Source organism: Mesoplodon bidens, assembly GCF_964165515.1.
Source record: "Mesoplodon bidens genome assembly, chromosome: 2".
NCBI lineage: Eukaryota > Metazoa > Chordata > Mammalia > Artiodactyla > Ziphiidae > Mesoplodon > Mesoplodon bidens.
The window spans coordinates 26,372,303-26,390,874 of record NC_138177.1 but is presented as its reverse complement, the minus strand read 5'-3'; the positions used below and the strand labels follow the sequence as shown (position 1 = coordinate 26,390,874).

Below are 18,572 nucleotides of genomic sequence, written 5' to 3'. Positions count from 1 at the left end.
TTTTCTTGTGGCCCTGCCTAGTAGAAAGCACTGTAGTTAAGTTGAAGACCAACTATAAGCAGAACGGTCCTTGGGATATAGCCAATTAGAGAAAGGGGGCAGAGCTGTGCTGCTAGATGAACCAAGAATGAGACTGCTTGGCAGATGGAAAGAAAAGATGGTGAACACATGGAATTGCAGGCAAAGATGAGAGCCTCCTCATCCCCCCACACACAATGTACTAGGTATGCATCAGTCTACAACCCTCACAGCCCTCCCCCACTCACTCTCCCAGTAATACACATCCCAGCTGCATGACCTAGCTGGGTGATAGCAATGCCCCCCATTCCCCATCTTCTTCAATCATTCCGTATACTTTTAAAAATTGTTTTTAATTTTTAAATTAATTTTAGACTCACAAGAAAGTTCAAAAATAATATGAGTGTTTGCATATATCCCTTACCCAGCTTCCCCAAATGTTAGCATTCTTCATAACCAGAGTGCAATAGTCAAAACCTGAAAATTAACATTGGTGCAATACTACTCACTAATTAAAGGCCTTATTTGGATTTCACCTATTTTCCCACTAAAGTCCTCAGTGGAATGTTCCAGGATTCTATCCGTGATCTCACACCACATTTTGTTATTTTTACCTAGCCTCCTGCAATCTCTAAAACAGTTTTTTAGTTTTTCCTTGTCTTTTACGACCTTGACATGTAAGAAGAGCATTAATCAGTTATTTTAGTGTATGTCCCTCTGTCTGGTTTTGCCTGATAGTTTCTCATTATTGGACTAAGGTTATCTATCCATTTGGGGGGCAAGAATGTCACAGAAACGAGGTTGTGCCATTCTCCATGTATCATATCTTGGGGTTCATGGTTTGATATGAATCTTATTACTGGTGCTGTTCTTGATACCTTTTGGGGCATTAGCACCCTTTGTCTTTTTACGCTTGTAAGAAAGAAATGATGTACAGTTTAACCAGGATTTATTTGAATTAAAAATTATAAAAGAAGAAGAAAAAGAAGAAGAAAGTTCTAAGACTGGAAAAGTATACAGGTCAGCCCCTTGGAATGGTCCTCTGTGTATATACCAAAGATTGAGGGGTTTTTTGGGGTTTTTTTTTGCGGTACGCGGGCCTCTCACCGTTGTGGCCTCTCCCGTTGTGGAGCACAGGCTCCGGACGCGCAGGCTCAGCGGCCATGGCTCACGGGCCCAGCCACTCCGCAGCATGTGGGATCTTTCTGGACCGGGGCACGAACCAGTGTCCCCTGCATCAGCAGGCGGACTCCCAACCACTGCGCCACCAGGGAAGCCCATATACCAAAGATTGAGATTTTAATGACCAATCGGAGATATTTTTAATGTAGTCACAGGCAAATAAAGCTCTTCATTGTTTAAGTATGCTAGTCTCTGTTTATCATGTCCTGGATATTCAAAAGCATACACCCTGCCCTTTCTGTTGAGAAATTACATTCAAAGGACCAGACAGCCCTCAGAATAACCAAAAACTTCTCTTTTTTTTTTTCAATTTAGGTTAATTTCTTAAAACCACCCTCTTCTTTTAACTTTGACGAATTTTTCGCAAAGTGTATGGCTTTCATGGATTATTATCCTTCTAGTGACCGCAAAAGTAAGTACCCTCTATAGACAAAAGCCTTTGCCTCTACAATTGGTCAGTAGGGTCTTATCCAATGCCAGGGGCTCCATTACAAGTGATTGGCCTCCTCAGTACAGCTCCCAGTCCCAGCAGCACACAAAAGGGACGTCCTTCCCATTCCCCACAACCTTCCTCAGCTCCTCTACCTCTCCCTTGGCAATGACTCCTTCCCTCATCGTCCAAACATTTGCAAGTCTTCTCCATGATAAAAGAAAAAAATAAAACTTCTATGAACCCTACTTTTCCCTTCTAACCTTCACCACCAAACTTCTCAGAATAGTAATCTGTATGTCTCTGCCTTTTCTTCTATCCTCTCATTTACTTATTCACCTAATAAGCATTGATTACATGCACCTCGGAGGTGAGGGGGCATGTGTTCACCTACTTGTCAGTCTTGAGCCCCTGACATCTAGCTTCTGTCCACTTCTCCTGTCTACTGAGACTGTTTATGTCAAGGTCACTAATAACCATCAACTTACCAAACCAGCTGACCTCTCTTCAGGCCTCATACTAGGTGCTTGGCTTTAGATACTCTCTTTTTCTGGATACTACCTTCTCCTCTTTCCTTGCTTTCAAGAATATTCCTTCCTAGTTTTGCTTTTACCCCTCAAACTACCCATTTTCAGTGCCCTTTCTATTCCTTAAATGTTGATGATTTCAGGGATCTGTCCTTGACTGTCTGGTCTTCTCTACCCACCTTTTGTGGAACCATTCATCTATGCTGGATTTCCTCATGACTCCACAGGGCTGGGACTAGGGTGAGGAAAGCAGGACAATTTAGGTGATACAAAACAAACTTTTTTTTTTTTAATTTTTAAATTTATTTTATTTACTTATTTTTGGCTGCGTTGGGTCTTTGTTGCTGTGCGCGGGCTTTCTCTAGTTGTGGTGAGCGGGGGCTACTCTTCGTTGCAGTGCGGGCCTCTCATTGCGGTGGCTTCTCTTGTTGTGGAGCACAGGCTCTAGGGTGCATGGGCTTCAGTAGTAGCAGCACGCAGGCTCCGTAGCTGTGGCTCACAGACTCTAGAGCGCAGGCTCAGTAGTTGTGGCACGTGAGCTTAGTTGCTCTGCGGCATGTGGGATCTTCCCAGACCAGGGCTCGAACCCGTGTCCCCTGCATTGGCAGGCGGACTCTTAACCACCGCACCACCAGGGAAGCCCCAAAACAAACTTTAACACTTCATGAAGTAGACAGTCTTCTGCAAAATGGTGTGGAGGGCAAGAAGCTTTTATAGGGTAAAGAATAAAGGAAGAGACAAATAAAAAATATCTGATTGGCTGGGGTCATATAGTTAGTCTTTTTTTTTTTTTTTTTTTTTTTGCAGTACGCGGGCCTCTTACTGTTGTGGCCTCTCCCGTTGCGGAGCACAGGCTCCGGACGCGCAGGCTCAGTGGCCATGGCTCACGGGCCCAGCCGCTCCGCGGCACGCAGGATCTTCCCGGACCGGGCCACGAACCCGTGTCCCCTGCGTCGGCAGGCGGACTCTCAACCACTGCACCACCAGGGAAGCCCTTTATAGTTAGTCTTGTTTGGGGTGAGAAGGCCCAGAGTTGGCTTGGCATTTGGGGATTGGCTGACTAGATTATTGCATTTCTGGTTAAGAGGAGCATTTACAGGGAAACAAACGTTATCTAAGTCTTGGTTTGCTGACATGGCACCCTGGGCAGGGAACAGCTCCATCTTGGGCCTAGAAATTTATTTCAACATTGTCTAAATTCTATGCTACTTATCTTTCCCAAAAAACCATTTCTTCATCCAAACTAGAAACTTCAGAAATATCTTTGAATCATTTTTCTTTCTCATCATTTATGTGTAGGTCTTGAATATTTTGAACATCACAAATAGTAGACTGTAATTTTACAAAACTGCAGTAGGTAATGGGTTGGGAGGGACACTGAGGGGAACTGCAGGAAAATTGACCAGGAAAGGCCAAGAACCCAAAAGCTCCAAAGATGGAGAAAGTCTGGTGACACTCCTTGACTTGTATCCCATCCCAACTCCTAGATCTTAATGATGCCTTCAATAAAGAGCTTCTTCTGGCCTTATTTTGGTCACTGCAATACTTCAGTGCAATTCTGGTGCTAATTACCTGGAGTTAGCACAGATAGGTGGAGTCCTCCATAAGACTCTCCTTATTTCAGACACCAGCTGCAAGCTCTGAGATCACCAGGCCACCTGCACTTCTGACCAACTGGCTACAGATCCAAGGGTTCCCACAGTGCTCTCAGGTTCAATAAATAATTCACTATAGTTCAATATTCACTATAACTCACAGAATTCAGGAAAGTGCTATGCTTATGATGATGGCTTTAGTGTAAAGGATACAAATGAAGACCAGTGTTGTATTTATCTCTAGACACATAGGGTGAGGTCTGGGAGAGTCCCAAACATGAAGCTTCTGTATCCTCAGGACACATCACTCTCCCTGCACATCAAGGTATGATTACCAACCAGGGAAGCTCACCCAAGCTTTTGGGGGTTCAGAGATTTTATTGGCATTTAATTAAGTAGCCATGTTGATTGAATCATTGACCTTGCAATTGAACTAAATCTCCAGTCCCCATTCCCTCCTCAGAAGTCCTGGAGGTCAGGCTCTAATCACCAGGCTCAAAGCCCCAACCCTCTTATCATGTGCTTGGTCTTTCCAGATAGACCCCTATCCTGAATCATCTCATTAGCATAAATTCAGGTGTGGTCCAAAGGGCCCACAGTGAATAACAGAGACAATCCTATTAACTGGGAAATCCCAAAGATTTAGAAGTTACTCTCAGGTACTAGAAACTGAAAACCAGCCAAATTCTTTATAAGTTTTGTCTCCATAACCATTACCACCTTAATAGTCTAGACCTTTACAACTCCTGCTCTCTTCCTGAGCTCTTTGCCTTTTTCCACAGTCTATTTAATGTCATTTCTTGTTAATCTCCAATATTCACATGGGGCTCCAGGCAGGCTAGAGTAACATACTGTGCTCATTCTTGACTTTAACCAACTTGGTTCCCTCTGCTAGGAATGCCCTCCTCAATCCTTCTAGGAAAAAGCTGTAAGTCATTCAAGACTGAGTAAAATCCCTAGTTCTCCTTTGAACCCTTTTCAGATTAAACCAGTTTGTCTAGGCCCCTGCTTCCTCTGAATCTCTCTGGTCTTTATAATCTTTTAGCCCATTTGGCCTCTTTTCTATTTAAATTCTCTAAAAATATTATACTTAAATGTCCATAAGTCAGTGCCTCCAGGAAAAAGTCCAAGTTTCCTAATGACTTTTTTTCCCCACACAGTGCCTAGCATGGTGTTTTAAATATACTAGGTTTTGAATATATTCCATAAAGACTTTAAAATTAAATTTTCTTCTTAATTTGTATCCCTTTCAGACTCCATTGTTATTTTTCAACTATTTTTTTCACATTATCATTATTTCATTCCCTGCTAAAAGCCTATCATCCTTTCTTTCTCCCTCATTTTTTGATTTCTTCAAGCTCATTCTTACCACCTCCTATCAGTCTATTTTAGAGTATGGAACTATCAACCATTACAGTAACGAGAACCATAGAGATAATGAAACCCCAGTGCTTTTCTCCCCCTGGACAAGGAAGTAGGAGTCAACCAGGGCAGTAAAGCGACTTGTCCAGAGTCACACAGTGAGTTAGTATCAAACCTGAGATCAGAAGCCAGTGTCCTGAATCTTACTTGTGCTGCTCTTTCAACTCTGTCATCCCCTACATTCTGTCACCATTGTCCTCCATTGGCATTCCCTCATCTCTCCATTCCCGTCACCTGTGGCAAGACTTTTAGGCCAAGTATGGAGGTGAAAGCCTCCTTAAGTTCTGAAGCGTGATGACAATTAGAACAGGGTTTTGAGCTACACACAACTGAATTTTGGGAAACCTGTGACTTCTGAGAACTTCTCATTGGATTTCCCTTGGCCCTATTTGGCCACTAGGTAGCCCAGAGTGTCCTGACTGAACAGTGAAGACCACTGCCCAAGGGAATGGGGACTGGGAGGTGCCTCTCTCTAGCAGAGCCAAGCTTCCCTTTCTGAGCCTGCCCCTCCTTCTGCCCTCTTAGACCTCCTGAGGCTTGTTTGCATGCTGGAGTCCGATCCTGAACTGGAGTTGTCCCTACAAAAGTATGTGATGGAAAGCATATCGAAACAGGTATTTTCACATTTTAATTTATTGGCTTTTGGTGTGTCAGGGATCTTGGACAGCTGTTAAGATCAAGAAAATCAGTAGCTTGTAAAATGTTTAATTGAAGTAAAAAGAGGTGGGGCTGACATTCTCCATGCCTAGGTGACTGAAAAGTTTATTGTTCACATCAGGATACTTTTAAGAGTTAAAGGGGCATTATTCATAATTACACTGTGACAACAGGCGTAAACTAGGACTGTGTTGCCTTACACAACTGGGCAAACTGAAACTGTCCCAAGTATATAAGAACATATGGTTACCCTTTCTATAGGCCACATAGCAGAAAGACATCAAGTGAATGATACTGTTTCTCTTAAGTCACTTGAATTGGATCTTAAGCTTTGAAAGTTAATACAGATAATTAGAACTCTCAGAACTACCTCCAGCCCCCAAAGTTTTCCCTTTGCATTTGCTTAGATCTAGGTTCTCTCAAATGCATTAATCTGTGCAAATTATAACTGTTACTGAGCACTCACCATATGCCAGACACTCTACTTTCTTTCTTTCTTTCTTTCTTTCTTTCTTTCTTTCTTTCTTTCTTTCTTTCTTTCTTTCTTTCTTTTTATAGCCTACATATATCTGAACTACATTTATAGCCAAGTGGTTCACTGTTTTTTTTTTTAATATTTATTTTTTTGGTTGCACCGGGTCTTAGCTGTGGCAGGCGGGCTACTTAGTTGTGGCATGTGAACTCTTAGTTGCAGCATGCACGTGGGATCTAATTCCCTGACCAGGGATTGAACCCAGGGCCCCTGCGTTGGGAGCTCGGAGTCCTATCCATTGCACCACCAGGGAAGTCCCTCTACCCTTTCATATATTTATTCTTCACAATCCTTGGCAGATATTCTTATCCCTTATATGTGAGAAAACAGACCCAGAGGATGCCATGAACTTTCCTGAGGTTGTAAAGTAGAAAATGTGGCTAGGATTTGAACCCTGTTCTCTCTGAACCCTACGTTTTTTGCACAGGCTATACACTGCCTCTAATATATGGCTGTTTTAATTCTTAATCCCATCAAAATGCAGTTGTGCCCTAGAGGAAATCTTTGTAGGACAAGCCTGATCAGTGGGCAGCTGCCTTCACAGTGTGGGTTGAAGAGCTATCAGAATGCACCCCTCCACATTCTGCTCAGTTTAGAAACACTACCTTTAGTGGCTGCAGTTGTTCGACTCTTCAAGGTTTTTGAAGCTCAAGAGAGCCACCCCCCTCTTCCCCTCCCTCCCTCTAAGAGATATAACACATTATGCTTCTTCAGCTGTTACCAGCTGAGAGCAAGGTCTACAGGAATGGGATATGTGAGACTCCATGAGTCACTGTGAAAACTGTGAGTAGGAATGACGAGCACCAGCTGAAGATATAACAGCTAAGGGGGCTGAAAGGCGGCAAAAGAGAAACCTTTTACAGCTTTACCAAGGCCTGTCCCTGCACTTCAAGAACAGAGATGTGGGGACTTCCCTGGTGGCACAGTGGTTAAGAATCCACCTGCCAATGCAGGGGACACGGGTTCGATCCCTGGTGCGGGAAGATCCCACATGCCGCGGAGCAAGTAAGCCTGTGTACCATAACTACTGAACCTGCGCTCTAGAGCCCATGAGCCACAACTACTGAGCATGCGTGCTACAGCTACTGAAGCCCGAACGCCTAGAGCCTGTGCTCTGCAGCAAAGAGAAGCCACCACAATGAGAAACGCGTGCACTGCAGCAAAGAGTAGCCCTTGCTGCAACTAGAGAAAGCCCGAGTGCAACAATGAAAACCCAATGCAGCCAAAAATAAATAAAATAAATTTAAAAACTAAAAATAATTAAAAAAATAAAAAGCACCCTTAAAAATTCAAGGTAAAACAAAACAGAGTTGTAGGCATATAATAGAAATAAATGTTTAAAAAAAAAAGAAAGAACAGAGATGTGGTTGCATTTTCCAAACCAAAACTCAGAACACATGGCCTGATAGAATAAATTTTTAATTAATTAATTAATTAATTAATTTAACATATTTAAAATTATGTATTTAATATTAATTATTGATACTTATTTAAGAAATTCATTTGAAAACTCAGAAAATTATCATATTGGTGAGTTAGAAATTATTAAATTCTCTTTTATGAAAAGTCTCAAATTAAGGAAACCAGGAGTGTCTCAGCCTGCAAGATTCCCTATACACAATTTCCTCTTTCATCCAGAAGATGTGTTTCATATAGCCAATGGAGAATTTGACACTTTTGTGCTATTTGGGGGAGAAAAAATGCAGTGATTCTCCCCCATTGGCTTGCTATGCAGTTAATTTAACAAAATTCAGGGCTGATGATATAGGCAGGGATAATTTGGGAACACCCTCCTTTCCTTTCCTGTGCCTGTTGTGGATAGACTTAGAGAAAAGATGGGAGCTGAATGAAATATACCACCCCAAGAGGCAGGGGAATGTTATAAATGGAATGTTGGACTAGAAGTCTGTAGATTTGCATTTTTGTTTGCTACTGCTTCCCCATGTGACTTGGGAAAATTATGTTATTTCTCCATCTCTCAGTTATCTAATTAGTAAAATGGGCATAATAATGCTGATTTTATTTCATCTGAGGATAAAATAGGATAGACTATGAAAATATTCTGGAAGTTACCTTACTATGAAAATATAAGGTTGAATTACATATCATGCTATGCTTATTCCTACATCGTAAGGGAGCCAAAAGAAGAGCAGTCCTTTTTTTATTGTGATGGGAGCTAGCAGTTGGGGCAAGGGAGTGGTGTCTGGCCAAAAATGAGCAGGTGTGTAGTTTCTCATTGGAAGAGATTTTGATAGGCCATTCCATTTCCATCTTTTTTACTTTGGGTTGCCTCCTCTGTGTTGTACCTCCCAACTTTGATAACTTCAGCTTCCCTTAGAGAATCTCAAAAGGCTAGTTCTATCCCAGTGATAATTTTGGGTGTAGGGGTGATATTGGGAGGAAAGATCCACTGCCAAGGACACATGTTAAGGAAAGCTTCCCTCTAAATTGCAGATTGATGACAAACAGCTTCGGGGTTATTTGTCTGAGCTTCGCCCAGTGACGATCGTGTTTGTGAACCTGATGTTTAAGGACCAAGACAAAGCAGAAGTCATAGGCTCAGCCATCCAGGATGCCTGCGTGCACATTAATTCTGTCCTGAAGGTCTTCCGAGGCCAAATCAACAAAGTCTTCATGTTTGACAAGGTAAATTTCCCACTCAAGGTATGGGAACCTACCAATAATTTAAGGTTAGCATTCATGTCTATGGACACGGGGGAGAGGGAGGGAATAGACACCTTTAACCTAGAGCTATCAGTCTTTATTCATAGTTATAATGACAGCTTACATGGTGGATATGGCACTCACTCTGTGCCAGGCATTGTTCTCCACACTTTACATATTTTACTCATTTCTCCTCATGACTACTCTAAGAGGTAGCTACTGTTCTTATTGTCCCCAATTTACAGATGAGGAGGTTTAGGTAGAGATGAGTATACTGAGACAAGATGAGATTAAATGGTGGACTGGGATTCAAACCCAGGTAATGTGCCTTCTTCGTCTGTGCTCTTAACCACTGTGTTGAACTAGCTTTCACTATACATACGTATGTCTGTAACCCAGGGTATAATGCATCTCCCAGAGATTTTAGGTCAGGTTTCTAGTAACCGTCGTACCCCAGAAGCTGTAATTTCTGATAATCTCCACCTGCCATATGTACACTTCCAGTTCCCCTTTCAGTTTCTTAATCAGTTGGGGTGGGTGGGGGGTGGGTGTCACCTCTAGCTCTCAGTGTTTTCAATCTGCTCTTATTCAATTCAGAGAAAAATGATGTGATAAATTATCACAGAAGTGCTCATGAGAATTGACTCCCCATCTCAGGTGTTTCTGTATCTTAAGAGCAGGGCACTCAATTACTGCCCCACACTCATTCATTCACTAAGCATTTATTGAGCATTTCATAGCCACTGAAAGCTAGGGCTGCAAAGATGGGTGACTCACACACGTTGTCCCAGAACCAGGCAGAAAGAACAAATTCTTCGTAGAAAAAATAAACTCTGTGCTTCTGAGGGAGTGGGGCCCTCCAGCACAGTGTACTCTAGTACTTTCTTCCATATTCATTCATGTGTATCATCAGAAAAGAGCATAGAACGTAAGAGAACAGTCTTCAGTGTCTAACAGACATTCCAGACAATTCCTGGAGAGACAGTTCCTGGGTCCAACAATTCCCAGCTGTGTGACCTTAGCAAGTCATTGAACTTCTCGGAGACTTGGTTTGTTCCTGAATAAAAATAGGGATATTATTTAAATGGGGATAGTATTTGCCTCAAATGATGGTTGGAAGTTTTAAAAAATATATGTGTGAAGCGCTTGTTGCAATGCCTAGTTCACGTCAGCACTCAGCAGATGAGAGATGTTAGTGTCAACTGCCAGCGTGAGACCTTCCCAAGCCACTGGACAGAACTTCCAGGCAAAGCAGACCCACCAGTGGCCCCAGAGGGGCTGTCCTCTAGTCTCTTCACAGACCTGGATTCAGGGCTCCCCTCGTACATCACAACAGAACCCAGCGCCAATTAGGATTTGATTCTTGGTCAGCTTCTTTTTGGAGAGGGTTGAAGAAATTGAGGCATTTTACTGTTCTTTTGCATTTTATCAGGATATAACATACATAGACTCAAATTTTTAACTCATTGGGCTTAAGATTCATTATGTCCTTTTCTTACAGAAAACAGCGTCTGAGATCATTTTTTAAGGGACTGGTGGTAAAAGTGCCAAGTTTTAGAGTTTCTGCTTGAAAGAGTTAACTTTTTGTGAGAAAAACCACTCCCAGCTTAAGCCTTTATCCTTAAGAAAAATGAATAATAATATCTGAAAAGAACTTTAGAGTTTATAAGGTATATGTGTATATATGTGTGAATATGTATATATAATATATTAATATTTTCAGTAGCCTAACCAACCTCAGCAAGTCTAGGTTATACCCATTTTCAGATTCATAAACTGAAGTTCATAGAGTGTAATTGACTTGTCCAAGTTTCTACACTTGGGAAGTGGCCTGAGAACACAGATTTCTTGATTCCAGAGCTGGTACCTTTTGCTCTGTGCTGCTTCTTGGCCTTAAACTTAGTACCTTGCAGCCCAAGACCTTGGCCACAGGAGAGAGTAGAGGAGGGTGCACACAAATAGCTCAGTACAACCCACTATCTCTGGAGCAAAAACAAGCCCCTCTCAGGCTCAAGCCCTACTGTTGATGATGCACTAGAAGTTACATGGAGTTTGCTAAAAATAAAATGGGTGTGAGAGAAATCATGATGACATTTGTTTCAGAGAGTGAAAATTGCTGCCCACCCTCCACTGGGCCTTCTAGCTGGTCCAGTTTAAAGCTGACTGTCCACCAGTTGCGTTTGCTGATTCTCTCCCTCACAGGGCTGCTCCTTTCTCTGTGTCTTTGGTTTTCCCGGGGAAAAGGCACCTGATGAGGTCACTCATGCCTTGGAAAGTGCTGTGGATATATTTGACTTCTGCTCTCACGTCCACAAGATCCAGTGAGTGTTTCCAGACCCTGATTCCGTCTGGTCCCTGACCCTGTTGTAGGATATGGGGAGATAGGACAAGTGTCAGGGAAGAGGAAGGCAGGAGAAGGCTGTTCTTGCCTGGGTGCCCTTATGTCTGCATTCATTACTCATCTAATGTACAGGTAGGGTGAGCAAACCCAGCCCTGACGCAGTCAGATGGGGGATGGTCAAGGCCAGGTGGAGAAAGGATACTCCTAAAAAGTCCAAATGTACCAGAGAGAGTCGAACTGAGTTGTCTCTCTCTATTCTGGCTTACTTTCTGGTAGAGGTCACACTCCCAACTATGTTGGAGACCTGAGTTGATTTTTAATAACTAGGAGATAAAGTAAGTCCTTGGGTTGGAAATTTATATATTGATCTGGCCTCAAGATGATCCACTGAGTAAAACTGTCAAGATAACGTTTACCATCCTCAACCCCGGCTGTCCAAGAGCCCAGTGCCCTCAGGCTCCCCCAGACTGAGCACCCCAGTGACCCTACTTGCAGCCCACTCTGGTCTACTCTAACAGGTACCACCCCTTGCCCTAAATATTCCACCTTCTCAGCCTCTAGTCATCTGTGTGCATTAGCAAAGTTAGCTTTTGATGCCACACACTGAGTTACTTCCTTTCAAAACAATGACCTTGTTCTTTCTAGCAATCACAAAAGATAGTTAAAATTGTTTACTCAAAGTCATTCTATATTGAAAGTCCATTTGGGGTGATGAGCTTATTTTACAGAAAAATAGATCAGATGAATACTTAAAAGTAGCAGAAAAGTGAACTGAGTTATCTCTTCTAAGAACTCAGTTCTCTGTCACAAACTGCCCCTCCTTTACATCTCCAGGCCATGTACAATTGCCCTAACCTAACTACAAAGGGAAGAGAGTTATTTCTTGAAAATCCTTTCCCACCCCTCCCCCATCCCATTCATCACCTTGTCCCCACCCTCCCTGCCTTCTCTGTGCTCACTGTCTTTTTCTCTTTCCTCACAACTCTCTTTCTGCCTGGAGCCAGCACTGTTTCCATAGGCGTGGCCAGCGGGATTGTCTTCTGCGGAATCGTTGGACACTCTGTGAGGCACGAGTACACAGGTGTGCTGGGCTCACTTATCTCCATCTTCCTTTCAGCAAACACTGTGCCTTGCCACTGGGCTTGGTGGGAGGAAGGACAAAAATAAGTGAGACGTGGGCCCTGCGTTCAGAAAGTTTGCAGTCTTCCAGATGGAACCAAGCCATATAGCTTTGCCCCTGGACAACTCAATGATTGCAAATATGCACTTCTGGGGCTATGATTGAGTATAAGAAATATGCAGTCATTGGAGGGGAGCCATGGGGGGCCTTAAGCTCGTGGGACGATGGGCCTTTATGTTAATTTTCTGTTCACATTAAACAGTTACTCCTCTTAATTCCTGGGATAGGTTAGGACTGCTTTTTTTTTTTTAATTTATTTATTTTTGGCTGCTTTGGGTCTTCGTTGCTGCGCACGGACTTTCTCTAGTTGCGGTGCGCGGGCTTCTCATTGCGGTGGCTTCTCTTGTTGCGGAGCACGGGCTCTAGGTGCGCAGGCTCAGTAGTTCTGGCGCACGGGCTTTGTTGCTCCGTGGCATGTGGGATCTACCTGGACCAGGGCTCGAACCCCTGTCCCCTGAATTGGCAGGGGGATTCTTAACCACTGCGCCACCAGGGAAGCCCCAGGACTGCTTCTTAAAAATTATGAATATTGGCATTACTGATAAATAGTACTAATCTCAAAAGGAAATAGTAAGTAGGTGTTATCTTAAGATTTCACTGCTTTTTCCTCTTCAATCCTATTATGGTTTTAAATGTTCAGAAATAATACATCTAAAATACTGAATACATATGAAACTGAAATAGTTATGTCTGGAATGATACGACGTCTGAGATTTTCTTCAGAATAATACAGGGTGGAGAGTGGATGGGAATGGGGATGGAGTGGGATTGGCCACGGGTTAATGGTTTTGGGGACTGGGTGATGGGTATATAGATTGATGATACCATGCTTTATTGTATGGTCAAATTTCCCCATAATAAACTGTTTTTAAAAAATGAATACCTTACTCAGGAATATTCAAGTTTATGTCAAAGGGCAACATTTAATACCTAATTAGTAGTAGTATTAACTGAGGGCTTACTAGCAGCCCAGCACTTCTCGAAGTTCTTTATGTGTATTAACTCATTAATCTTCATAAACTACCCTCTGAGAGAGGTACTATTATCGACCCCATTTTACAGATTAGAAAACTGAGGCATGTATAGAAAACTGAGTTCAAGTATTTTGCCCAAGTAATTTACATATAGTAGTTAGAGGTAGAGCTGAGATCCAAACCTGCATAACCTGGTTTCAGACTCTGTGCACTACAGTATATTACCTCTTACAATATCCCCTAAACCAGTTCTACACACACACTCCTTCCAGCCCCATTTACTCACTCTTAAAAAATTAAATGAAGGCTCATACACAGGAACATGCAGACCCGATTGGAGATCACTGTTCCAGGCACAAGCTTCTGCTTATCTCTCTTGTAGCAGAAGACCAAGTATACCTCATCTGAGGGCCCTCAGGCCCTGTCCACCATCCCACTTAACAGAATCCTCTCCATATTCAGGGTCCAGCTATCCCTGAGCAGATCATCCCCTTAGCCTCCCAGGTGGCTAAATGAGTTAACTCCTTATATATTTTTAAATAGCCATTGGCTGAATCTGGGTAGTTGAAGGTGAGATTGCTGTGTCATCCATGAGAGGCAAAGGGAGTAAAGGGTAACAATGCCGTTTGGGGACAGTATGCCTCAGATTACACTCAGTTCAATGGCTGTTTTCTCCCAGCTCTTTGCCTTTCTCTCTCCTTATTATAGTCATTGGTCAAAAAGTCAACATAGCTGCCAGGATGATGATGTACTACCCAGGAATCGTGACCTGTGACTCCGTCACCTACAATGGCAGCAACCTACCAGCCTACTTTTTCAAAGAGCTTCCAAAGAAAGTCATGAAAGGTGTTGCAGATTCTGGACCAGTGTATCAGTGTTTGGGCCTTAATGAGAAAGTGTGAGTGTGGGGCATTGATCTTGCAGTACTTTTTAGTAAAGAAGTGGGACAAGTATGATAGCAAAATGACAGGTCACCCATTTCAGATTCAAAGCCAGCTCATGAAATTAAAATCTATTCCTTCCCAGACCAAGGCCCAGATTTCAAATTCCTTCATCTTCCTCCATCCTGCTGATACTATAGCACGGTGGAAGATCCCATTGCACCCTCAGTTCTGAGACTATGAGGGTAATTCTTCAAAGGTTGTGTAAAGAGAATAGAGAATCCCCTCATTCGAGTTTCTCTTTGGACCCACATGGACCCAATCACCAACCATTAACTATTGATCATGTCAATTGTGTGTCCAGGCATTGACAGGGATTGCTCCTCCTCTAAGTGTTTAGTGAAATACATTCCCTCAAAGCCCAACTTGCTCTCGCATTGGGGCTTAAAACCCCTCAGTATCTTCCAATCATTCTCATGATAATTTTCAAATTCCTTGCAATGACATACAAAGTAACCACCTGCCTTTCCTACCTCATCTCCTCCTGTGCCCTTTCCTCTGGGTGGGGTGCCAGGGGGGGTTCTAAGGGGATTATCTTCCCTTTCACTCATTCCATCCCCAGTCTCCTAGGAAAACCACAGTCAGTATTTTTTTTTTAACATCTTTATTGGAGTATAATTGCTTTACAATGTTGTGTTAGTTTCTGCTGTATAACATAGTGAATCAGTTATATGTATACATATATCCCCATATTCCCCTCCCTCTTGCGTCTCCCTCCCACCCTCCCTATCCCATCCCTCTAGGTGGTCACAAAGCACTGAGCTGATCTCCCTGTACTATGTGGCTGCTTCCCACTAGCTATCTGTTTCACATTTGGTAGTGTATACATGTCAATGCTACTCTCTCACTTCATCCCAGCTTACCCTTCCCCCTCCCCGTCTCCTCAAGTCCATTCTCTACCTCTGCGTCTTCATTGCTGTCCTGCCCCTAGGTTCTTCAGAGCCATTTTCTTTTTTTTTTTTAGATTCCATATGAAATTTGTAGTGAGGTGGGTGGACCTAGAGTCTGTCATACAGAGTGAAGTAAGTCAGAAAGAGAAAAACAAATACCGTATGCTAACACAGTCAGCTTTTGAAATCCAGCTCAAGGATCTCCTCCTCTCTGAAGCTGCCTTTGGAAGCTACCCAGCCCCAGCTCAGACAGTTTAGCTGTTTCCTCCTCTGTGTAACTCTATAGCACATTAGAACATTCATTACGCTCATCACAATCACAGACTCGATGTGCCTTTTCACCTACTACACTGGGAACTTTTTGAGGATAGTGATTATTTCTTGTTCATTCTTATATCCCCAATGCTTGGTAGGCATCAGTAATGATGAATAAATGAATGAACAGCATGGAAAGCTCTATATGGTAGTGCTTGGTGGATGGATAGTGAAAAGGTATTATTCTTTATACTAGCAAGCTAGAATCTAGGTCTTAAAGGGTCAGATGACAGCATCGGGGCTATAATTGGTTCAAGGAGTCTTTATTATTCATCTTTGTATTCCCAGGGCTCAGCACTGTTCTTGGCATGTGTAGATCATCAATAAAATGCTGTTCGAATAAATGAATGAATAATAATTTTTGTGAGCCCTTATTAAATATTAGGCACTTTACCTCAATATCAACTATATGAGGTAGAAACAAACTATTATTAACCCTATTATATAAATTTAAAAACTGAGACTCTGAGATGTTAAATGACTTGTCCATAGTCATAAATCTAGTAAATAATTGAGCCAAGGTTCAAAATGCCACAATAATGCTGCATTATAGTCAACCACAAAACCTCAGTTGTATACAACAGTAAATTTTTATTTATCTCATGAATATGTGGGGTTCAGCTGATCTTGGCAGATTTGGATGATCTTTCCTAGACATGCCTGGGGTTCAACAGGTTGTTGGCTGATCCAGGATGACCTCAGGTGGAATAACTGGGAATTTTGGCTGACATAACTGGGACAGTTTGACTCTATGTGTCTCATCTTATATTGGGCTAACCCAGGCATGTAGTCATGGCAATATCAGAAGATCAAGATAGAGCAAGCATTTTTCAAGCCTCTATGTCATGTTTGCTAACATCCCATTGGCCAAAACATTCACAAGTCTGAGCCCAGGGTGGGAGGACACTGCAAAGGTACAGTACATAGCAAAGGACATAGATACAAGTAAGGATGAAGACGTGGCACCATTTGTACAGTCAGTCTACCACAGAAACTCTCTACTGTTTCTGAGACTACCAGGATTATCGGATCCCAAAGTCTGCCCCCTTTATGGTTTCTCTGTACCATCTCTGCAAATAAGAGACTATAGAAATACACATACAAGTATGAACAGGGCCTGGTTCCTGTCCTGAAATCTAATGGGGAAGACAACATACGCAAAATCAGGTGTATATTACCTAGGAAACTTGGGTATGAGCTATAACAGAGGCATAACAAGGTAGTATAATAGTATAAACAAGGGAATGAGCCATTTGTCTAAAAAGGCCCCTTCAAGAGATGATATTATGCAGTGGGCAAACATATGCCCCTGGCCTAGTTTTAGATACTGACTCTGTCACTATCCTCTGTCACCACTAGCCATGGGATCTTGTTCAAGTTAAATTCTCTGTACCTCAATTTTCTAATTTGTAAAATGGACATAATAATAATACCTTCTTAATAAGGTTTTTGTCAGGAGTAAAGAAAATGGTACATGTACAGCACTTGAAACTGCCAGGCACATAGCATGTGCTCCACAAAGGTGAACTGTCATTGTTTGAGCAATTGGTAGAATCTTTCCATGCTGTGAGACAGTATAACACATCTAACTGTATTGGGTCCCATACTGGGTGTCTGGTTTCCCTAGAAAAGGGTCAGTTCTACCAATGCAGACTCAACAAGCATTTTTTGAACAACGTACCAGGTGCTGTGGTAAAGGCAGCTACATAAGTTGTTTGGAGACTCTATTACCAGGTAAGAACTTCTCCTTTCCCTTCCTCTTGGCATCTGCACCCCTTGTTAGACCCCTTGATAACAGGGGATAGATTCCTGTTAGAGACTGAAAAGGAGGCTTTCTGGGAACTAAGAACTAGTCCCTCTGGCTCTCAGTATTTCCGTTTTGATGCTAACATCTTTTCTTTTCTTCTCTTCAGCATGTTTGGGATGGCATACCTCATCTGCAACAGAAATGAGAGTTACCCTTTGCTAGGTAGGTAGTGAGCCTTGATTTTTAAACCTCTTTATTGAACTATAAAAAGACATACAGAGAAGTACACCAATGATAAGTCTTCAGCTTAATGAATTATCACAAAATGAATGTATAATCACCATCCAGGCCAAGAAATAGAAAACTAACAGTACTCTGGAAACCCTCACATACTTTATCCCTCTCCCTTTACCCAAAGATTTCTAACACCCTAAATTACTTAGGCCTGTTCTTAAAATTTATATGAATGAAATCATATATTGTGTAATTACATAAGCCTTCTTTTAATCAACATTACATTATGAAATTCATCCATATTGTTGGATGTAGCTATAATTCATTCATTTTCATTGCTGTAGTACAGTTGGCCCTCTGTATCTGCAGGGTGTGCATCCATGGATTCAAGCAACCACAAATCAAAACAAAAAATTTTTTTTAATTCCAGAAAATTCCCAAAAGCAAAACTTGAATTTGCTGCACACCGGCAACTATTTACATAGCATTTACATTGTATTTACTATTATAATCAACCTAGAGATGAGATAAAGTATACAGGAGGATGTGTTTAGGTTATATGCAAATACTACACCATTTTATATAAGGGACTTGAGCATCCGCAGATTTTGATATCCCCGGGGGTCCTGGAACCAATCTCCTGTGGGTACAGAGGGATGACTATATTCCCTTTTATAAATATATAACAATGTATTCATTCTGCTTTTGTACAACATTTGAGTTGTTTACAGTTTGGGTTCTTATGAATAATACTGCCATAAAGATTTTTGTACAAGTCTTATGGTGAACATATGTATGCATTTCTGCTGTTGAGTATATATATAGGAGTGATACTGTTGGGGCAAAGGGTACAATTTTGGTACATAGTTTTCTCAGTCTTTATAATTTTAATGATTCTGTTGGGTTTATAGTGGTATCTCACC

The 18,572-nt window shown here is 42.0% G+C and overlaps 1 protein-coding gene across 1 annotated transcript in view; it reads left to right on the top strand.

Annotated features, from left to right (window-relative positions):
* Nucleotides 1–18,572, top strand: part of ADCY10 (adenylate cyclase 10) — a gene marked incomplete at its 3' end in the record, with an annotated part of 106,331 nt that overhangs the window by 16,514 nt on the left and 71,245 nt on the right. Inside the window, exons 7-13 of the mRNA XM_081256265.1 lie at nt 1,516–1,612; nt 5,700–5,788; nt 8,818–9,009; nt 11,230–11,348; nt 12,373–12,449; nt 14,231–14,420; nt 17,582–17,637. Of these exons, the coding sequence (XP_081112391.1) occupies nt 1,516–1,612; nt 5,700–5,788; nt 8,818–9,009; nt 11,230–11,348; nt 12,373–12,449; nt 14,231–14,420; nt 17,582–17,637 (820 nt within the window). The remainder of the gene's footprint in view (nt 1–1,515; nt 1,613–5,699; nt 5,789–8,817; nt 9,010–11,229; nt 11,349–12,372; nt 12,450–14,230; nt 14,421–17,581; nt 17,638–18,572) is intronic.